A 24,418-nucleotide genomic window follows, 5' to 3' on the forward strand; every position below is an offset into this window, starting at 1 on the left:
TCATTTTTAATTACTATATACTGATACACTAATTAAGTTTCAAACTTACCAAAGGATGCGACAAGAGTTACCTGTTTTGATTTGTTCTCACATAGAGATTTAAATAACAAATTTAAAAGAACAAATAAGATCTCTTCCCCAAAAAATCTCACACAGCCTACTTTCTTTTAATCTTCTGGGTCTCCTGTCTCTCTTGTTGTAGTCTTGCTTTGAGCTATGCACATAAAGTTAAAAACCTATGCACAAAACTCTTACAGACAAAACTGTAGCCAACCTTCTATAATAGACAAAAGCTCTACTCTTATGGTACTCAGACTTACATGTCATTGCAGTGGACCCTGGGCCAAGTTTCTCAACTCAGCTCTCTGGTGGCTTCATGCTGTCAGACTGCTTCTGACAGATATGCTTTGCATTTGGAGGGCAATGAAAACAGAATTCATACCTCAGATGGTTAGTTGAATTCAGCTTCTCCAGGGCCTGCCTCCGATTGTTCTTCCAAGCTTCTGTCTTAATCCTGGAAAAGCCTCTATCAACCTACCCCATCCTTTCCTCCTTATATTTTCTTCAAAAAAATATTGGTGTTTGGCATCACCTTTCTAATACCTTATATTGTACACTCAATAAAGTTTTTAGCTATTACCAATTAATTCTCACCTACATTTCTGCCGAAATGTACACTGTCCTATCTTTGATCCATGCATAATTTTTGTACTGGAAAACTTGGCTAATAGATTATGTCACTTATATGCTTTTTATACTATCAAGATAACATTAGATCATAGTATCACAGCCCTGTTATTCGTATTCAAGACACAACAAACATTCTTTTAAAAAATTGAGTGTGTTTTTTCCCCTGATCCTTACCAACTAAGCTTTTCTTGTAAAATAAAAAAGCATACCTACCTCCCACCAACACAATGTACCAACACTAAATACATATACAGTACTTGCATCACTCAGACATACTTTACAGTATATAGATGGTTTTTAAAAGAATGGGAAGGGAGGTAGAAGGAAGAAAAGAAGAAAGTCATGTAATACCTTTACTTTTACCTATGGATTTGATGAAATGGTTCCATGAAGAAAGTATTGCCAGACGGAAGAGAAAACAAAAGAGAAACAACAGTAAGAGTTGTGTATGTAAATGTAAATGCCATCACAGTCCAAAACATGAAAAGAGACAAAGCTGGAGGCAAATGATTGAAGACAAATGGAGATGCAGTTGGTGTCACATTTTAAGAATTACTGCTTTCCAACTTTCATGTACATGCACGAAAATACAGAAGTAACCCATGCTTCATTTTTCAAAGGCATGACACAAAAGTAACATGAACACTGAGTTGGGTGGGCAAGAATTTTCACAAGGTGATGAGGTCACATCACTAATTCCATTATGCTACAAAAAAGTCTTCTTAACATTCCAGAAGCCAAAAACAAATGGTTTCTGCATTTTCCAAACAACCATGCATTAATGCAAAGCAGATTTCTTTTTTGGGGGTGGGTGGGTGGGTTATAAATCAAGTGTCTTCTTTCATATCTATCTGAAGAGTGCATTTCAGGATCAGCAATATATTTAAAATAACAATTTCTCAATATGATTTTTAGAAATTGCACCCTTTTAAACAATTATTTTATTGTTAGTGGGATGAAGGAAACAATAAAAAATAGAACAGAAGGGTTCAGGAGCAAATAGTAAAAAAAAAAATAACAGCAACATAAGATATATCTATTTATAGACACACAGTGCAAAAGAAGGGGGAAAGAAACGAAAGATGTAACTAGGACTGTGTGATTATTTACAGCCTAAGACAGCTCACAAGCATTTGGCCATCATTTGTTATGATGGACTTTGAAGCAGCTACACAAAAAAGAAACAAAGAATTTTTATAAAATAAAATAAAATGACCGAAGCAGAGTGGAAAAGGAGCAGAACCCATACCTTGGTCGCCCATCATCAAGTGCGCCAGACCTTAAAGGGAAACAAGAGCACAGTCAGCAATGAACAAGGGTTCAAGGGAAGGTGGTAGTGTCACAGCGACTTTTTAAATTTCTTTGATAACAGGTGTCTGTCTCCTGTGAGGTATTTGCATAATACTGCAAAGTTAAAGGAGCATGTTTCAACCACCAGTTGGAATTCTTTTGGAGGTGGGAATGGGACAATTGCACTACTATTTGAACACAATAATTCTGAATTACCTTTTCTTTAAGTATTAAAATGAGTTTTAATGACAAAAATAGTAAGAAAATGATTTCAACTTCAACCAATTCCTAGAATATTTGTTCATAAATCTCATAAATACTTAGATCACTTTTTTTTTTTTTGCTAGATGGATGCTTCATCCTGCAGTTATAAAATAGTTTCTTTTTATTTATTTTTTTCTTTTCCAAACCTGGAGTAGTGTCAACCTGAAGAATGGGCTGGGTCTGATCTTTTTCCTCTCATTGAAAATGAGCATTTCAAATAATTAAATAAAATAATTACTTTATCACATTGAAATGAAAATGCAAGGGACATCTCCTTGTTTGTGTGAAACATTCAACCTAAAATAAATACATTTCTGAATATCATCATCATCATCCAGTGAATGGAAAAACAGTATAGTATACAGTGGAAGGGGAAGTCCTTGTTATCAGTTGCTTTGACCAGCTGAAAATGAATTGCACTTTTGGTTCATCAAAATTAAGGTCTGTTTCTTAACTATTGTTTTTCAAAATTATAAAGAACTGTAGGTTATACAATTCCTTATCAACCAAATTATCTAAAACATTTTAAAGCTATATTTTCTTAAAGAAACAAATGGGGAATTGGGGACTGTATTTTCCATCCTCTTAATATGCATCATGTTCAATTTTACAAACATTAATAGACATTAACTTTAGACAAAAGAAACACTTCAATATAAGTCATTTAAAAATAAAACCATAAGATTATATTCCTTTGGGAAGAGGACAGAAAAGTTATAAAATACAGTCTCATACATTTCATTGTTACGCATTTCTTCACACAAATAAGGTTTGAAAAAGAATATGCTGGTTTTCACTGGAAGATAAGATTCCTAAACTTTACTAAGGCTTCTACTTCACATAGAAAATTAAGCATATATGCAATAAAAAAGTAATATGAGCTCCTAAATTAAGAATGCTTTCATAAGCAGAGTTCATATTGTAAATTTCATATTGTCAGTCAATGAAAGAAATAAAAATTTAAACAATATAGTAAATTTGCACCACAAGCTGGGTTCTGTTACAAATATCAATCCTGCACCTCCATAATCACCTCCATAATTACAGTAACTGTTTTTATTGTAAAGGAATCTATTCTGAGTAAATCCCACTATAAGCAGTAGAAGTTATTCTCAAATAAATTATAAAAGCAGTCGTAAAGTTAAATCCAAAACATATCTACAGAATGTATATTCCCTGGATTACATTCTAGAGAACTCAATGGGATTTATTGCATAAATGTACCCCTCCTCCATTTTCTTTCCTATGCAGATTTAAAGTTCTTTCTAGCATTAGAAATTGTAATATATACAATTATCAAAATTGTATAATATAAAAAATATACAGTTATTCCTTTCTAAGGAATGTTGTATAGAAAGTGGTTTCATGGCAAATTCAAAGGGCTTGGTGACATGGATCATCTGGACCACTTTCAGGCTGGGAATTAGGACTGAGACAGTGTTAATTGTGCTCCTGAATGATCTCTGGCAGGAGCTTGATAGAGATAGTGCATCCATCTTTGCTCTTCTTGACCTCTCAGTGACCTTCAATCATAGTGTCCTTCTGGACTGGCTTCAGGAATTGGGAATGGATGGCACAGTGTTGTGCTGATTCTCCTCCCTCTGGGGTTTGTTCCAGTTGATGATGATAAGAATGAAGAGATACAGCACATGACCCCTGCTTTGTGGGGTGCCAGAGGGTTTTATTGTCTCTTCCCTCTTATCTCACATCTACATGTGGCCATTGGGTGAGGTGATCTGATGGTTTGGTCATTAATATGCTGATAATACCCAGTTTATATCTCCCCCCTGGGCTGCCTGAGTGATGCCATGGACTCCTGTCTCAGTGCCTGGGGTGCTGTAGGAGACTGGATGGGCACAACAGGTTTTGGCTCAAACCAAGCAAGTTGGAGTGGTTGTAGGTTCTTGGGCTTTCTGGTACCAAAGTTTTTCTATATCTGGTCCTGGATGGGGTGGCACTGTTTCAAATGGACCTGATGCACAATCTGAGCATCTTCTTGGGTTCATGACTCCTGCTGGAACAGCAGATGGTTGCTGTTGCTAAGAGTGCCTTTGGGCTGGGCGCCAGTTGCTTTGATTCCTGGATTAGAGGGGTCATGACCTCCCATTTGGATTACTGCAATGCACTCTATATGGTACTGCCCTTGATGAGCATTTGAAAGTTTCAGCTGATACAGAAGGCAGTTGCATAGGTTGCAAATGGTGTCATCTATTCAGCACATGTATCATCTTTCCTTCAGGGGTTGCATTGGTTGCTAGTGTGTTTTCAGACGGAATTCTAGATACTGGTACCCAAGTCCTTTATGGCCTAGGACTGAGTTACCTGAAGGACTTCTTCCATTTGTTTTTATTCATCCAATCCTTTCTAGCAAGATGGGGATGCACCTTGGGGATGCACTGACTAAGGAATATCAGCTGACAGGAACCAAAAGTTATGCTTTTCTGTATAGTGCCTGCCCTCTTAAACACACTCCCTCCTGAGATTAGGATGGCTGGTCTTTTCCAAGACCCTGAAGACCTGGTGGTGTCCTTCAAGTATGTGAAGGGCTCTGTTTATGCTGATACTGATGGATTATTTAATTGGTTTTATGATTATTCACCACCCAGAATTACTGGATTGAGATGGAGGGTTATACAAAATAAATAAATATAATAATAAATGAATGAATATACTAGGTTTCCTGTCATAAATGGAATTATGAATTTTTATAATTTTACTCTCACAATATTATTCTCATTCAGCTAGATAGCATAACAATTCATATGGTTTTTAAAAATGATATTAGTTTCTTGTATCTGAATTTTATATTGCCTGTGTTATCTGTTAACTATATAAATCTGCACATTGGTCTGTGACCATAATAATGTTAAACTGAATTTTTAAAAAATGTGCAACATTTAACTCTTTTTTTTAAATGTAGTGATCTAAAATAAAATAGCTAAGTATGTACGAAGCATTGATATATGAATTACTGTGTGCAATGAAACTCTTAGTAGGGATTGTTGCATATAACATGAGGACAACTAATCTGCTAACTTTGCTACATTGTCTTTATTTTATTCAGTAAAATGTGAAAGTCTTGGTTGATCAAAGCCGTAATCAGTGACCAGTGGAGTAAAATATTCAGGAGTCCTATGTTGATGATCATGCAAGCTGTAACTTGATATAAAAAAGTGCATGATAAAAAAAAAAATTAACTAAAAAAACAGAAAGAAAAAAACAAAAGAAAAAATTGCCTCTAAAACTAAGAAAAATGAGGGAGATATAATTCAAAGTAATTTGACCACATAGAGTGTTTTTGATGGATGCATAAAAGGAAATAAAATATAGACTTAATTATGAATGTAAGTAATCAAATATACGGCAGAAGGTAAGGTTTTTTTTATATATGTGCATGGATGCATGGATGTTGCATGTTATGACTCAGTGAAGGATGAAAGAACTTGCAGTAATTTGTTGAAACATTTTGAATGAATGCAATGAGGATACCTTATATGAAGCAATGGGCTAGAAACAAGAAGAGTGAAATTAGAGTGCCATTTAGAGACCCAGTAACAAATGAGAATGTTGATTACAAGTAGTCCTCAATTTACAACCACAATTAAGCCCACATTTTTCTGTTGCTAAGTGAAACATTTCTTAAGTGAATTTGTCCTGTTTTATAACCTTTCTTGCCACATTTGTTAAGTGAATCATTGCACTTGTTAAATTAGTAACACAGTTGTTAAGTGAATCTGGTTTTTCCATTGACTCAGCTTATCAGAAGGTTGCAAAAGGGGAACACATGACTCTGGGATACTAACCATTATAAATATATAGCAGTTGCCAAGCATCTGAATTTTGATTATGTGGCCATGCAGATGCTGCAATGGTTGTAAGGGTGAAAAACAATCATAAATCACTTTTTTTCAGAGCTGTTATCATTTCAAACAGTCACTAAATGAACTGTTGTAAGTCGAGGACTACATGTTTTGTTTTGTTTTTTTGATTTGATTTATATGCTGCCCTTCTCTGGAGACTCAGGGCGGCTTACAATGCGTTAAGCAATAGCCTTCATACTTTTGTATATTTTTATACAAAGTCAGCTTATTGCCCCCAAAATCTGGGTCCTCATTTTACCCACCTTAGAAAGGATGGAAGGCTGAGTCAACCTTGAGCCTGGTGAGATTTGAACTTGCAGTAATTGCAGGCAGCTAATGTTAATAACAGTGCTTTAGTCTGCTGCACTACCAGGGCTCAGTATTTGTATTTGATAAACAAATAGAATGTTTTTCTAATACCAGTTTAAAATGTTTTTTTATTCATACTTACACTGTAAAAGCATGATTAATTTGCTTGTCTATGATAGAAGACTGTGAGAATTAGTGAAGGACACAAAAGGGTTGAGAAGATCTGATTGTGGATCGGATTATTATTTGTCAGTATAAAAATTGATACTAAGAAAAATGATCATGGAAGAAAGAAAGAGAGAAAAGTGGAAAAACCTGAAGTGAAAGTAGAACTTTTACAGGAAGAAATGGTACAAACCCTTTATGAAAAATATGAATCTCTCTTCTAATTTAAACAAAATGAATGGAAAGAGAATGAAAGAAAAGGTGATACAAACTCTGCTTGCAAATGAATAAAGAGAATTGTGTTATAAAGTGTCAGACTTCACACCTGGCTCAGATCTCCATACACTTAAGCAGTGGTGGGATTCAGCCAGTTCGCACCACTTCGGGAGAACCGGTTGTTAACTTTCTGAGCAGTTTGGTGACCTGGATATTGGAAGAAATCATTAGGGCAGAGAACCGGTTGTTAAATTATTTGAATCCCACCACTGCACTTAACCCTTAATTCACCTCTCAACTAGACTAGATGGAAGATTCCCAGATATAATTTACCTAGAGTAGAAACTGTATTGCTGACAAGAATGAAGCCTTAAACAACAATTGACTGCCAACTGTGAAGCAAAGAAATTAAAATTCTCCAGGTTTTAAGCTCTAAGCTTCTTCCTCTCATTTTCCAAATTTCTAATTTTCCAAATTAACTAAGTATTGGCCTTGGGCAGCAGAGGTTTGTTTAAAATAGTGATCTTCTGTAGGCTGGAGCTTCTGCTTCACACCAAATACCACAGCAGTATATGGAGATATTCTAATGAGAAGTAAGAAAAAGATGCCTGATAGCATGAAGAAGTAAGACAAATTTTAAAAAGTGCATGTAAGAGAACATTACCAAAAATGAGGTTGAGAGAAAGGTATTTCTAATGAGTATATTGGGGAAAAAAATAGTTGTTATAAATGTAATCAGAGAGAGGCAAGTATAGTTATGATTAAAACAAAAGAATGATCTTTAGGGGAAAGGCTAAAATGGGCTTCATTGCCTCACATAGCGGAATCACTTTGGTATATTAACCTTGATCAGTTTTGACATGCATCAGCTTTTAATGTTTATGCACTGCTCTATTAGTTCATGAACACTTTGCTTGGATGTTACTTTTACTGTGTGTGAATATCTGCAATTATACACACCGCTACGTATAAAGAATTTTGATCGATCTCATTCATATCAGTTCATGTGTACGAGTATTATAACCTAATTTTTCTTCTCTAGATGGATTTTTAATCAGTTTTGAAAACAATTACTTAATTAGGATGTAAATTCTGTAATCAACCAATGCAGATGGTTGATTAAGAGAGTGTTTCTACCTGACCTCGCAGATAACCTGAATGTCAAAGCCTCTAATATTTTAAGTGCTCTGCTGGTAACAGGCTGGCAGGGAAAAAATCAGGAAGTATAATTTACCATCGTTTTGCCATTTTGAATCATTTATTTGTTTATTTTCTCCCTTATTGGTTGGGGTTTGCATAGTTCTAAACCAACTCTTGGACATGCTGAATTACCATGAAGGCTTTGACTCATTCAGCATCAGTGCTTCCCTCAATTTCTTCCCATGCCATGCCTCTGCTCCAGCACTGTTAGACCACAGATGGAATCACAGATATTTCTATAGGGTCTAGGATGTGGGATCCAAAGACAGGATTCCTCTCCAAACCCATAGGACATCTGGGAAAGCCAGATTCATTTAACAATTGCAGTGATTCACTTAAGAACTCTGGCAAGAAAGGTGATAAAATGGGACAAAATTCACTTAACAACTTCTTTTGCATAGCAATAGAAATTTTGGGCTCAACGGTGGCTGTAAATCGAGGATTACCTGTACTTAAAGAGATTGACTTGTTTGCTAATTGTGTTTTCTCTATTCCCAGTTTAAACAGGAAGTGAGGTAGTCATTGCCTACAACCATTTGAAGTTACAATGGCAATGAAAAAAAGTGACTTACCAATCCTTGCAGTTAAAACTATTGCAGAACTCCCATGATTAAAAATCAGAAACTTGACAAGCAGCAAGTTTTTACTACAGTTGCAGCATCCCAGGGTCATGTGATTGCCATTTGCTACTTTCCCAACTGGCTTGTGACAAGCAAAGTCAAAGGAAGCAAATCAAAACAATTGGAGGAAGCTGGATTTGCTTAATGACCACATAATTCCCATAACAACTCAGTGATTCACTTAACAATCATGGCCAAAAAAAAAAAAAAAGATCATAAAATCAATTGCCGCTAAATTAACTGCCTTCCTTAGCAATGGAAATTCTGGTCCAAAATGGGATTGTAAATCAGGAACTATCTGTAATTATTGTACCACAAGGATGATGTGGCTTGGAGATTTTAAATTCTGCTGATCTTTCCTTTGTTGATTACTTTTTTCTCATTAGATGATAGACGTGTTGATCAAGGTAGCAGAAGGAAATGGAAGGAGATCATATAGTAAGCAAGCTTATATATGAAGAAATATATAAGAATGCATGGATGTAAATGATACAATAAGTGAGAATATGTAGACATCAATATCTGGCTCTGCAAATTCATCTTAACTACAAATGTTCTTCAGACACTATTCTGCAACGCATATGAATAGTAGCATGTATCTTACACTATTCTGCAACGCATATGAATAGTAGCATGTATCTTACTTTTTCTTCCTTATGAATAATTAGGTTTAAAAAAATGGAGAAAATCCTTAATCTTTACTGAAGTGACCCCACAGATTGCAAAGAAAAGCCAGCTGATTCTCCATGAGCTTCCATGTTTGCCTCACTGGATTTTCAAAGGCATTTCCTTTCATTAAATAGTTGGCATGGTTTGTTTAAACTGCCATATCTTTCTTTAGAACATATTACGATAACAATTAAAGCCATTCTCCTGAAGTGGAGTGGTTCTGCTTCTGTAACTTATGAACCATATGGCATGTTTGGTAGTCCACAAGAGAAGGGCTCCTTCTCTCCTTTGCTTCCTGCCTGGGCTACACAATTGGCAAAAATACAATTAGAACACAACAGATGGTGGATACTGTTTTCTCCTTGGTAGGTGGCTCATCAGATTCCCTGTAAACATCATATAAACAAAACACCAATCTGCTGTAACTTTTCCATAAAGTTACAGAATCTACACATACTTATAGATGTTTTACTAGCTAAAAAATATACTTACCAATTTATAACTTAGCAAGATTACGTGCTATTTGTTTGTTATTTGCTTTGGAAGATGTTCTTAAAAATATTCATTAAAGCAAGTCTATCTCTTTCTGCCATTTCAATAAAATAAATTGTACACAGTCTAAGGAATTTGGACCACAATCAGATTCTCAGGAGTCCTTATTATGTGTGAGAGAATAGTGGTATAACAGGCAATAGTTACAGAGATGCTGCTTATTAATAAGCAATCTTTATATTTATTACTTTTTGTGACATTGGAATAAATTAAATTCAATGCCAACTGAAAGTCATTGTAAACACAATATTTCAAATGTTAAACTGAGATTGGATAGACTCAGGTTCATGACTATCCTTAGTCTTGACTGATTTTAAAAATGTCAGTCTCTCAGCATAACCTGTTCATAGGGATGTTGTTTAAAAACAGATGAGAGTGCTACATATGCCATCTTATGGAAAAATAACAGAATATACATCTAATAAATAAAAAAAATGAAATTACATGAATAAACTGATAAATACACAAATGAATGGCCCTTCCTGCAAAACTAGAAACTGGTGTGAATAATTTGAGAATATGATCCATTATCTTGAATACGGATCATGTCCTGCCTCTACCATGTAAGATAATAAAATTAAATCACACCATCTCTCTACAATAGTAGCATAAATACTCCTAACCACAGTAATATAAACAATAATCCAAAATGTTATCATGCAACCACAGAGAATGCAGTGAATACAGTTTTGTTGTTGTTCTTATTATTGTTTTTCCTCTGCTTGATTCCATTAAAAAATGCAAAAAGTCATGAAAGTTTCTAGAGATGTAGAAGGGAAGTGTCCCCTTTCCTCTTTCTTGAAGCAGTTCCTTAATGTCAAAGTTAAAATTGAACTCTATACTTACAAGAAAGGCTTACCATATATTTTGAATTACTGTATAGTGATTTCTAATTTTAGATGCACTGATTATGAAGACAAAGTTAATGCCATATCACAATGTAGATTTTTTTAAAAATAATCATTGCAACTTCAAAAGCAACTTATAGTATAATATGACCAATTCTATTAGGGAAAAATTAGGGAACCATATAAATTCTTATGAATATCCAGGATAGTTTCTTGATTGTTGTCACAGTTTGAGACATAATATGTTGATTATAATTTTTTAAATATAAAATTGGACTTTATTTGGTTATCATGTTACAATGCATTAAAGCAACTTGTATATGAAGTCAACCACTTAATAGATTTATAGAGCACAAATATGTGGTACTTGACTTCTACTTTCCCCAATTAAACCTAGATATCAATTGCATTTTTAGCAGTGAATTTTCAGTTGGTGGGTGAGGGTGGGTAGCAGAGGAATATCCAGAACCATGATCTTAAGATTTCAACACTCTCATAAAGAAAGAACAAAATCAACTTACCATTTTAATGATAAGATGTATCATTATAAACACTAACCTGGAGGCAAAACACTAAAGAGAAGGGATATGCAAGGAAAGAACAGATCTTAAAAAATAAGATAGAAATCACCCACCTTCCACATAGTTGTCTTCTGAAAGCACATAACAAGGAGGGAGAGAAAGGGGAAAAACATTCATTAAGCAGCATGCAGACTGGAACTTGCCTTTGCATGTTAGCATCATGCAAGGCATCAAACACCACATGCAAGTGATCCATTGCTATTATCGAAAAGGAAGCAGGGCAGGGGAGACCCGAAGCACAGGGAAGCAGTGTTTCTTCAATTAAAAGGAAAAGGGAATCCCACACAATATGGAAGAAAAACAAAACATGCCATTTCTCAAATGAAAGGAGAGTTCGATAATTAAATGGGCCTCTGCTGTATCTGGATTCATTTGTCATAATTTTTTGGATCAGTCAAGGATTGAATTTTCTACATGAAGAAAATTTTAAACTAAGCAAGAGAGAAAGCTGCTGGGATTCAAGTTTATCTAAAGGGTTCACCCTCTGGATTTAAATCCTTTTCTAAGAGGGTAGAAAAACTATTCCAGAGCTAAAGAAAAACCAAGTAGAAAACTCAAAGTCAAGAAATCCTATTTATTATCCTTACATCTTTTATTAGAAAAGTTCTTGCATTAGAAAAGATAAGAGTTGTCTATTTGGTTTTGTTTTCTTAGTTTCTCTGCTTCTGTGACTTTTTGTTTATTTTATTTTGTTCAAAGAGTTGCCTGAATGATCTTTTTTATAGTATTCATCTTTGTGCTATACAGTACTTCATTTATCAAATGGCTCTACCTACAGATTAAAAACACAGGAGAAGCAGAGCTGTTAAACATTAAGGTTAAAATGGAACCCTGATTTAAAATACTCTCTGGCTCTAAATTTGGTAAATTGGTTTAAGCTAAACCTTCTACAAGAATAATTACATCACCCATGTGTGATCATATACTGCATATTTTAAAATTGTACTATTGGGGGAAAAATGGCCAGTTTCTTAATAAGTTTGATTTTTGTAATCCAGATGGGCAATAAATATTGAACATGGAATACACAGTTATGTTAATGATTTGTCATGTGTGCTTTGTGAGTTGTGTTTAGCCTGGTACGTCAAATGGTGTACAGGAGTGCAATATAAATGTTTGTGTGATTTACAATCACACATAGAGTCAAACAAGAATTCTTAACCCCACAGGTCATTTTAAAATGAGATGACATAAATGTACATAACACAATACTAGTGTGATCATGACATACAATAGAGAATAGAAACTGGCAAACAAGTAGTATCCAACAGATCAATCTGATTTAAGTAGAAGTGATATGAATTTACAGTAAGAGCTAGCTTACTTTGAGGATACATTTTCTGCCTGAGATTATAATAACAGAGTTACTGTCAATCTCTTGGCAAACTACATTTGTGCTTACTGGCCTGAATTTGGTTTCATATAAAATTAGCAAGCATAAATTAACCAATTGGTAATCAAAACATAGGAGATCAATTAGGAAAGGAAACAAAAGTTGACAAATCATAAGACAGATCAGTCCGAGTTAATCATATTTGATCCTAATATCCCTTTAATATTTATATTTTACCAATGTCTACATAAAAAAGAAATGGGACTTTACTTCATTTCAGTTCCTAATTAATTCCATCACATTTGAAACTTTCACAGATATCATATGGTTTCACTTGTAATGTTATTCATACAATGAATATGTATGGTGTGTCACATCTCCCCCTCAATATCATCTCCAGATTTCAGAAGGTCCTTCAAAACACACCTTCAAAGAACTCTGTTCCTTTCATGAGTCACCATAATTTTCCTCCTCATCATTTTTTCTGCTGTTGGCTAACAAACCAGCAAGAAAGCAATGGAAGTTAGAACTGTTCTGTCTTACTAGCATTAATTGTTCATTCCATTTGAGCAAGCAAGACACTGGAGAAACAATTTTAAGAAAAAGAGCAGAACTAAAAGCCTCTGTCAGTGGATATTCTGAGGAGTCAGTGGATATCCTGAGGATACCAGTACTCAGTACTCAGAATGGATCACTAATGCAGTCCAAAGCTACTGGCCTTGCTAAACAGATTATCCTGCTTTTATTATTTTTATAAATAACTCAAGGCAGGAAACATATCTAATTCTCCTTCCTTCCTTGGCTCGCCCTCCCACGGCACTCCACATCACATGTACTTTACCTGCCTCTTCTGCTTAACAACTCCTACATCTTGGGGTTATGACAGCAACTGAGACTGCCTGTCTTTGTCATCGCTAAATTACACAATCACAAGACATCACACTTTATAACCACATTGTTTAGTGAAGGCAATCCCAGTCCCAACTGCTATCATAACCCAAAGTCTCCTTGTAATTAATGCTTCTACTATCCTATTTTGGGGGAAAAAATAAGATGATCTGTGACAGTCAAAACATATTAATCATTTCCGTGATTGGATAATTTGGAAGAACAGAACAAAGAAAGAATCTGTCAAATAGTTATGAACACTGACCAACAGCATTTCTACAGGATTTCACATAGGCAACATCTTGTTTTATCCTTCTTAGAGATGGCAGAGATGGAATCTAGATGTTGGAGACATTGTCTTTGTTTTTGTTTTTTTCCTTTTTAGCTTTTTATTGTATCTCTTATTTATTTAATTTATCGATTAATCAAATGTATATAGCTGCCCATCTCACTGAAGGCAACTCAGCATGGTGAACAACTATCAAATAAAATAATGAATAAAATCAAAGGTGTATAATGTAAAAAACCTCATTTATAAGTATGATAAAAGTGAAAGATACAAACCACAGGAGAGGGAGAATAAAAATGGCTACCTCAATAATGGAGCCATCTGGGCAAGTTTCCTGTTGCCAGGCAGTCCCAATCTAACCAAAACTTTGAGGGTTTTACAAATGATTGATTGATTGATTGATTGCCCATCTTAAAGTTAAAGTAAAGGTTTCCCTTGCACATATGTGCTAGTCGTTCCCAACTCTAGGGGGCAGTGCTCATCACTGTTTCAAAGCCGAAGAGCCAGCGCTGTCCGAAGACATCTCCATGGTCATGTGGCCGGCATGACTAAATGCCAAAGGCACACAGAATGTTGTTACCAAAGGTGTTTCCTATTTTTCTACTTGCATTTTTTATGTGCTTTCGAACTGCTAGGTTGGCAGAAGCTGGGACAAGTAACGGAAGCTCACTCCATTACACGGCACTAGGGATTTGACCCTTTTGATCAACAAGCTCAGCATCTTAGCCAATGAGCCACCACATCCCTTTTACCCATTTTACTACAGCGTAACTCTGGATGCCTTATGAAAAGGGATGGAGCTAATCTAATTTCTGGGGGAACAATGTTCCATAAGGTGGTTGCCATAGCAGAGAGGGCACTTCTCCTGCAATCCACCAAATGAAGATCCCTAGACAATGGAACCCACAACGTGCCACCTCTGACAGAACTAGTGGATGCACTGATGCAACCAACAATAGGAAGGACCTCAAACAGCACAGTCCCATGCTGTGAAGGGCTTTAAAGGTGCAACATGTGCTGCTCTAGGACTCACATAACTGCCTGCACCATTGCATTCGACACCAGCTGAAGCTTCCAGATACTTTTGAATGGTGTTTAAATGTGGTTTTTCTCCATGTCTATATTGATAACCATTCAAAAGAGACATTAAAAGGGATAATAAAAACAGTTGAATGCTATAACCCTAATTGAGGTTGAGCGTGGAGGAGGACTTTATTGCACCACACAGAACTTTTAGAGTAAAGTGCAACAGGATTATATTCCAGCATTAAGTGTCCATTGGGTTTGCACTTTGCACACTGGATTCTCCTATTTTTATATGTAAAAAGATTTTGCATGTGGGTCTTTCCTAGGGATGCCAAAATCTAAATGAGCTCATCAGAATTAGATTTTTTCTATATAGCTTAACTGATATTTAATGGTTGTCTGGATTTTTGCAACCAAGATAACATATCCTGATAACTCTATTCTTCCCAGAAATGTAAAGTAACAAGATAACAGTGTACAGAAATAATGCCCTTTTATTTCTTCTCATTACATTTTTTAATGAGTACAGATAGTCTTTGACTTAAAACAGGTTGCTTAACAATCATTTGAATTACAACAGACCCCCCAAAAGCTATTTATAGCCAGTTTTCAAAGTTGCAGCAGCCACACTCGCACTATGCCCATATGATTGTATTTTGGGTGCTTGGCAACCAACTCAACTTTACAACTGTTTACAGTGATCTACAGTCATATAATTGCTATTTGCACTTTTTTGCCAGTTTCTGTTTCTGGCAAAAACACTCCATTAGGGAAAATTGATTCCTTTAATACAGGAGTGTCAAACTGACCACCTGTGGCCAGATGTGGCAAAAATGTTAAAAAACTAGGTGTGGTTATGTGATGCCTCGACTTATGACCACAATGACTTATGACCATAATTCCAGGCTCAGGTGTTGTCATAATGTCATAAATCAAGGATTACCTGTATCTCCCAGATGTCTGACCGGAAGGATCTGAATAAGCTTTTACTTGCCCCTAAAATCCTCCCAATCCAAATATTTACTTGTTTTCTCTGAGTAATTAATAAAAGTATAGACAGAAACAAATAACCCAAGATTACATGGAACATACTTGCGCTATGTTGTTCCCCGTATTTGAAATTCTAAATTACTAGAATTTTTGAATCACAATTGCATAAATGTAAATAAAAAAATAACAAAGTGAATATGTAAAAAAAAATCTTATTTCAATGCCAGTATTAACCTGCAAAATGACTTCAACTGGAACCAGGCTTAATTCTGCTTCATTTTTTTGGTTGCCATTCAAGGGGGGAAGAGGGGGGAATTTATGAATGTGGTACCTCAGCTGGCTAGTCATAACATCTACCAGCCAGCTTGTGAACCAAGGTCATGTCATCGGACACCTGTCAGAGCCAGGTGGGAACCTACAACTGGACAGATTGGCCCGTGTGACCTGAGAGACCTATGGGGATGGGGAAATCCTATTATTTTAACTATCCCTACGCACCGAAATAATTTAGAGTTAGCTTCATCCTTCTAAATACCGATATAATGTACTCAGTAAAGGGATTCTTGAGCCTGAGCTAAGCTTCCATGACATCCAGTCTTTCTCCTACTTCCATACAGACTGATGGCATATTTCCTACATAAATTAAAGATTCAGTATTCTATTTTAGATTGTAAGCCCCTGTGTTCTGTTTTCATCCATATGTAAGCTATATGTAAGTATTAATGATATACTGATGGGTTTTTTAAATAGTTGGGAGCTGTTTGGAGTTTGATAAAAATTGAGTGGCTATATTAAAATTATTAAATGTTTTAAATAAATAAGTAATTGGCAATCTTGTCTTGTATTGCTTTTTCCCAGAAGTCTTTATAAAAATAAGATTCAAACCCTCCTTTTTTTGAGGGGCAATTTTCCCTTTTCCTTTCTTATGAGCAATTTTTCATCACTCTGTAAATGAAGCTCCATTAAGCAGGATTCAGCTCAATCTGTTTTCAATACTAGCAATAAACTTTATGAGAATATATTTCCTAGAATGCACCAAATTTCTTTCTCCATCACTGAATAATTGTTCATAATATATACTGTCATTAAAATATGTATCTGCTACTACAAATTTGATTTCAAGCTAGTAACTTTCCAGAAAGGATAAATACAAATGACTAAATAGTTCTGATTTTAATATTTTATTTATTTATATCCCATTTTTATTATTTTTATAAATAACTCAAGGCAACAAAAATACCTAATGCTTCTTTCTCCTCCTATTTTCCCCACAATAATCTGGGAAAGTGGTTGGACTGAAAGAGAGAGAAGACAAAGACAAAGTCACCCAGCTGGGTTTTTTTGCCTACCATGTGACTAGAACTCCCAGTCCCCTAGTTTCTAGCCTAGTGACCAAACAAGCTAGTCAGGCCAGTGGAATGAATGAAAAAGTGATGATGAAGTTTATCAACCCTGAAATGTTCCATGCATGATTAATTTAAAAAAAAAATCTTGCAAAGAACAAAGTTGCATTTTATCTCTCAATTTTGGTTTCAATGCTTTTAATTACTATGGCTACAATCTATATTATAGTTTCCTGGTGAAAAAAGCCACTGAAGAGAATGAAATTTATTTTTAAATAATTGGTCATCATTCATTAGCATTATCTGAATATTGCATACTCAGTTCTTGTCAAATTAGCATTCTCTGAAGACTGCTTGCTTTGAAAATGCAGCCTCTGCCACTTTTTATTCCAAATCCATCATCTACCCTATCTTGGTACATATTTTCTTTTTGGATACAGTGAAGCCAAAAATATTTTTAAAAACCATTTAAAAACTATTTGTTTGTTGGAAAAATGCTCTCAAGATTGGAAGTTTCAATCCAAAAGGAAGCCATATGCTTTGCAATGGCATGCTCTTACTTTTTTATTTCCCTCCTCAGCAATATCACTGGCTCACTTCTGCATCTTCAAATTTCTAAGCACATTCAACTTTATCTGAAATGGCTAAAATATATTCCTATGCATACCACATTTTAAATTAACAACCCCCCAAAAACCCTACAAAATGGTTGTCCAAACTCTTCTTGAAAACTGCCAACTCTACTCTACTTTGCTTTTACTCTACTTTTATTTTTATTTTAATCTTTTGAGTCATTTTGAATAATTTCCATGTCATTGGGAAATTTAGATTTCTGAATCTAAATTCAGATTTGGACTGAATCACTACAAATCCCTACAAGCTGAATAAATGTTTATTTATAGAGAAGATAATCATTGAACCAGTAATTAAACTATTGGCTACACAGGGAAGCATTTTAGACTTTTCAGCTTGGCAGTTTGTTGTGCCAGTATAATCCTACTTCACCAGGATTCCCTTGCAATAGCTATTCACACTATAATCACCACTCATCTGGACTACACACTGTTCATTGAGACAGCCTCAACATGCCACTTGCTCTTTGGAGACAACCTCAAAGCTATAGCTGTGACAAAATGCAGCAGATGGAGTACTGGCAGATCAACCCTGCCAGTGCAGAATAACACCTTTGGTAACTGCATTGGTTACCAGAAGGTTTCTCAGCCGAGTTCAAAATGCTGCTTAAAATAAAATCTGCCTGTCTGGTTTGATGGTTATAACAGGGCCTGCTAAGGGTATCCTTGCTTTTGTGAGGTATTTAGGGTACAAAGTGGGAGACTTTCTACTTGTAGTATGCCCCACTTTGTAAAATACTCTTCCCCAGAGTTATCCTCCTGACTTTTTGTAACTTCTTAAAAACAGTGCTATTTCATGACATCTTTGGCGCAAGATAATTGAGGATGCCATAGTAGTCTTAAAACTGTGTTGTATAAGTCATGGTTGTGTTTTAATTGTGATGCTGTTATTCTTCTAACATTTTTTGCAAAGAGTCTATTAAAAATTCTTTAAAATAAATAAACACAAGACTAACTTTTGTTGCACAAAGTTAGTTTGATATATACGCTTCCTGTGTTGTTTTAATTTTAGTTACTCCATAAAATAAGAGATCAGCAATTACCAATTCACCTACTCCATATTTATTAAAGAAATAGAAATAAACAGCAATAAATAAGTTTTAAAATATATATTGGTATTTGGTGAAAAGATAAGTATAACTATAAGAGGTATCTGATAGACTCATTGTGCTGATGGATAAGTAAAGCAAAGTCACAAGTGATACATTGTAAGAGCCACCAAAAGTCATAAAGGAACCTAGTAATCCTTGAGTATCTATCTATACAAGATGCATTTTAAAGCTCTACATTTGTAAAAATTTAATTAAAAAACATTAAAATTGAAAGTGATATTGGTGGCTTTCTCTTCATTGTTTGAGTACTATATACATTTACTCCAATAAATCACAATAGAGCTGCTGCATATGATATCACAACCTATCAAGGCATTTGTTTAAAAATATATTTTTTTAAAAAAAAGAAGTATAATAAGCAAACAATTTATTATCCAGAAAAATGATATTAAAAATGTGATGCTAAGTCTGTTTGTACCATTAATATATTCTAAGAATTAGCTAGAAGAGCTCATGATAAAATAAAATTTAAAAAATATATTGCTTTAAACAATATTTCAATAAAAATGTATTTCAGTAATCTATTTCTCACATCAGGGAACAGTTGTGATAAAAGTGATGATTATAATAATACATTACTGCAGTCTGTGATCAAAATATATAATAAAAACATATTTCACAATCACATTCTTACAGATATTAGACTATATGTATGTTTGGTTGGTTGTTTGAATGTATGCATGTGAGATATGTGTGTGAGGCAGTGAGGGTGGGATGCCATATTGGTGCTGACAGGTGTTGATGCTAAAGTGCTGCAGGCTGCTCACATTCCCCTTCCAGGGGTGTGTGGTGAAGTCACTAGGAGGTTCATAGTCCCAAATCTCTGGGGTCTTGATTTAGGGGATGGGGCTGTTTTGGGGTAATAGAAGGGGATAGAATGGTGGCCTTAGTCAGGGGGAGAGATGGTGGGAGAGATGGAATGGCCTGCCCTTGGGAACCATGGAACCATTGTTTCTTAAATGAGCCACATTTCACTTCCTTGATCTCAGTTCTGATGCTCTGTCAACAGACCTTCAGTGGTCGTGGTCCTGGCTACTTCTACTGAATACCAGGTCAGTCTGTGATAAAATCTCCACCATCTAAGATTGCATTGTTGATGAATGGGGTGATCTGGCATATATTACCATGATCTGCCTAGGTTCTGAAGTGGAAGAGCTGCCTTTTCTGAAATTTGCCCAACTGGATTTATAATGTGGTATCAATTGAGACTCTGGGGCAGGGATGGAGGTGTGATGATTGTCATCAAGAACTCTTACAGTTTTCTGACGACCTGCCACATATGTCCCTAATTGTGAGATACTGTTCATTAAGTTGGCTGTAAGGATCAGTTGGGGTTCTTGCTGTTATACCTATCTACTTGGTTCATAGCAACCTCCCAGCCTGAGTTCCTTGCCTCCATTTCTGGGCTGGTAGTTAAGTTCTCTAGAATTAAGGTTCTAGGGGATTATATTCAGGCTTCCTGTGAAATGGGATCTGAGTAGGCTCAGGTGCTTACAGCTTCCATTACAGAACCTTACTTGGGACAGTGGTCAAACTCCAGATTTAGCACTCCTATCAAAGCAGTGACAATGGACTCTGAAACTGAGGGAACTTTCAGTGTTCCTCCAGATAACACCCTGATTTCTTTGGGATTCTCTAGGAATACTATCCACTGCAGAGAGTCTGGACTGATTAGACTGAACCACCCCAAGTAACCCAGATGGATTTCAGAAGGAGCTGGGATTGTTCCTGTTGGTCTGCTGTATGTCCATCTGAAGCTGTGGTTACTGCTTGGAATAAGGGTGAAGTTGAGGTCTTGGGCTAGATTGTACCTATGCAATATATCTTCTCATGGATCCTATCACTCCCTATGGTTTATGGAAGTCTGTGGGGATGAAATGGAGGTCTACATTTGTTTTTGGCACTGAACAAAGAAGAAACTTGATCAAATATTGGATAGGGCCACTGTTCATGCCTAAATTGTGACAGCAAGGGTGTTGACATATCACTATATCTGCATCCCTTGCAGCCCTATTTTGGGTGGCATATGCTCTCTTGAGTAAAGGTGGTTCAGAAAATCTTTTACAGAGCCATGTGGAAAGATTTGTGCAGCATATGTCAGGTAAAATTGCTTGGATTTGTTCCCAATTGAACACTGGCCTTCTCACAGGAATAGTTTGAGGAAATTGGCTGGGTCCTCAGGTCTGTAAACTCAGCTTCTCTATGAAGATTCTCAATCATCCAGGTCATGGTTGTTCCAAAGGTACTTTTCCAAAAGGCAACTGAACTTCCTTGGTTTTTTTTTTTTTAATTTGATTTATATGCCGCCCTTCTCTGGAGACTCAGGGCGGCTTACAATGCGTTAAGCAATAGCCTTCATACTTTTGTATATTTATACAAAGTCAGCTTATTGCCCCCACAAACTGGGTCCTCATTTCACCTACCTTAGAAAGGATGGAAGGCTGAGTCAACCTTGAGCCTTGGAGAGATTCGAACCAGCAGTAAATTGCAGGCAGCTGTGTTAATAACAGGGTGCGTAGACCACTGTATTATCAAGGCTCCTTTTTTCCTTAAAAGTTTTTTGCTTTGCATCCAAGAAAGTCCAGTTGCCTTTTACAGAAGATCTTTAGGTCAAGCATCTGGTCTTTAGATCCCTGCCTGCTCTGGTTTGTCAAAGCAGCCCTGGGTCATGTATCATGTAAGTGAGTTCAGATGGTAGTTAATTCTTCTTTGAGTGAGAGAGTTATTCCTTTATCTCTTAAAGAAGACTCTCCATAAGAAGCCATCACTGGACACCATCACAATGGACAATTTTTATCCAGTATTTCACCTCCTTTTCTTGGGCATGAAAGTGGTTGTGTAACAGCTTCTGGGTCTTGGAGGATGTGGATTATCTAGATTCTTTTCAGTCAGGATTCAGACTCAGGAATGCAATGGAATGAACATTGCTTCTGCTTTTGGATGATTTCTGGCATGGGTGGAGCGGGGCAGTAGTGTATCCATCCTTTCCCTACTTGACTTATCAGCAGCTGTCAATAGTATCAACCATGTTATCCTTCTGGATCATCTTGGAGATTGGGGGTAGGGAGCACAGAATTGTATTGGTTCACCTCCTCCTTTCAGTTCATGATGATTTGGGGAAAGAGAATACACCTCTGGATTCTACTATGTAGGCTACTACAGAGATTGGATTCTTTTTCCTTTCCTCTTTAAGAGGCTGCTGGGTGAATTCATCCATTGCCATGGTGTGAGAAATCATTTATATATCCCTAACCCCTGGCAAATTAAGCAATACTACCTCTCCCTGGTTACATCAGCCTAGGCCACTAGATCTTAGTAGGCATGTTGAAGGTACAATTATCTGGGGACCTTCATTTGGTGGGTCCCAGAAAACTTGTTCTCTCTGCCATGATGCCCAGCTTGTGAATCATTCTTTCTCCTGAAATTATATTAGTTCAGTTCCTTTTGACATTCCAGAAGTCCCTCAAGACTGGCTTATGTGATCTGGCTTGGGGCTTTAGGAAACTTAAGACATGCTTAGATGGTTCCATTGCTGAGGTAGGCATTTTTATCCTCCCTTTGCCTAGAGTTTATATATTAATTTTTATAATATTTGTCATTTAATGTGTATTTTATAATTTTTGTGTTTGTTTTTACATTTGTTGTTTTATTTATTTTTTGGGAGTTGGAGAGCTATACAAATCTGATTAAAAACAGACAGACAGATAAATAATATTAGAATATGTAAATTTGTATGGATTATGTAAATTTGTATAGGTTATGTAAATTTGTATAGGTTATGTAAATTTGTATTATATTATACAATATAAATTTGCATAAAATCCAAATGAAGCCCCAAATTAAATCTATAATTAAAATAAGAATTTTAAAAGCTCAACAAAAGGGATGTATTCGTATGTTTTTGAGGTGATCTGACAGTGTGGGGGAAGGTATCATCAATATGCTCCCCAGCTTCATATTTCCACCCCAGGTGAAATAATCCCACCTGCCAAAAAGGGAAATTGACATATATACAAAAATATTATTTTTAAAAAAATATTTATTTTTTATTTTAATTCATTTTGATAAAGATTAAAATTACAGAATTATAAATGCACTATGCATCAGATGGTTTGCTCATAAAATAATGTTTGGTGTTAGAAATTTAAGGCATCATTTATTCAGGCAATAATTATGAATTGACTAAAAGTATTTTAAAGGCAGTTTAATAAAAAGCAGTTTAAGGAATTTAGAATCACTTAATTTCTTCTTGCTAGGAGGAACAGACGTACAAAAACAAGTTGAAAAAAATCAACAGGATTAAAGAGGGCATATTTTTAACTTTTTCTTTCACTGTATGAAATAGATATATAAAGCATTGATCTTCATAAAAAAAATCAACAACTGACAAAGTTGAGACTACACATTGGAGAGCTGGAAATGGGGAGACCATTTTTAAATTGTTTTCCTCAATTTTTGTTTCTGAACCTTCTCATCTAGCAACAGTGCAATATTTATGCATAGAACTCAAAACCCCAGTTACTTAAACTGGTGAATACAAGTTTCTCTTTGAATGCCACCTATCAACCTGGGCACACAATATTTGCAATGTCCCAAAGACTGTAAGAAAGTCCAGTTGCCTTTTGAAAAGCACCTTTGGGACTACCATGACCTGATAAGAATCTCTGTAGACAATATTTGCAACAAGTATGGGATACATACAGTATATGAGAAAAGGATCTCAAAAATGAATATCCCTTTCTAAACTTAAACTATCTAGTTAGACATTTCTTGAATATAATAAAGTTAACTATTTGGGAAGTCAGCAGAAATATGAAGACTTAATTTATTATTCTTTTGGATGAAATAAATCATTACATGATTAGAATTTGAGTACAGCTCTTAATATACAATGATACGTCTCACTTCTATGAATTTGTCTAGACTCTTTTAAAAAGTACTTAAATTGTTGACCATCTCACTATAACCTGGAGAATCAAACTGAGTTCTAAAAATCCTGTGCTTCTTGACTGTTCATTCCCAATTTCATGGTGTTTATGATTAAACTCCAGTCAGATTTGGACCCCAATATTTTTTTATAATTTTTATTAAAACTTCACAGAGCACATAAAATAAAGCACAAACTAATAAAGAAGGGAGGGAGGGAAGGAGGGAGGGAGGGAGGAAGAAAGGAAGGAAGGAAGGAAGGAAGGAAGGAAGGAAGGAAGGAAGGAAGGAAGGAAGGAAGGAAGGAAGGAAGGAAGGAAACTTCTGATATCTTTTGCAGCAAATTTAACTACTATTAAAATTATCTCTTTCTCTGTGTTTATGGGAAGGCTCAATTTTTCTATAATCTAGTTGCTGTTTTTCTAGTCATCAAAACAACAAATCATAAGTGCATTTTTTCTGCTTCATTCAAAAGGTCTACAAGGGATTTCCAGTCAACCATAAATGTTTATGGTTTTCTTTAATTAAACAGGTTAAGCAGTTCTACTATCATTCCCAACCTGCCCATAGTTTGGATCTGGTGTGGGTGGGTAACCTGAAACCCCAGAGCCCCTT

At 35.6% G+C, this 24,418-nt stretch overlaps 1 protein-coding gene across 27 annotated transcripts in view; it reads right to left on the bottom strand.

Annotated features, from left to right (window-relative positions):
• NRXN1 (neurexin 1) overlaps positions 1-24,418 on the bottom strand; it is a 927,325-nt gene that overhangs the window by 805,688 nt on the left and 97,219 nt on the right. For 14 of the 27 annotated variants that reach the window (XM_060692588.2, XM_060692583.2, XM_060692581.2 and 11 more), the window contains exons 3-4: positions 11,318-11,335; positions 1,940-1,969 (exon numbers count right to left, since the gene is read on the bottom strand). The exons of 5 other annotated variants lie outside the window; for them this stretch is intronic. In XM_060692588.2, coding sequence (XP_060548571.1) covers positions 1,940-1,969; positions 11,318-11,335 — 48 coding nt within the window. The remainder of the gene's footprint in view (positions 1-1,939; positions 1,970-11,317; positions 11,336-24,418) is intronic. 8 more of the 27 variants (XM_034427407.3, XM_060692594.2, XM_087888292.1 and 5 more) reach the window with 2 other exon arrangements.

Source organism: Pantherophis guttatus, chromosome 1 (genome assembly GCF_059756535.1).
Source record: "Pantherophis guttatus breed Tessera chromosome 1, ASM5975653v1, whole genome shotgun sequence".
Lineage (NCBI taxonomy): Eukaryota > Metazoa > Chordata > Lepidosauria > Squamata > Colubridae > Pantherophis > Pantherophis guttatus.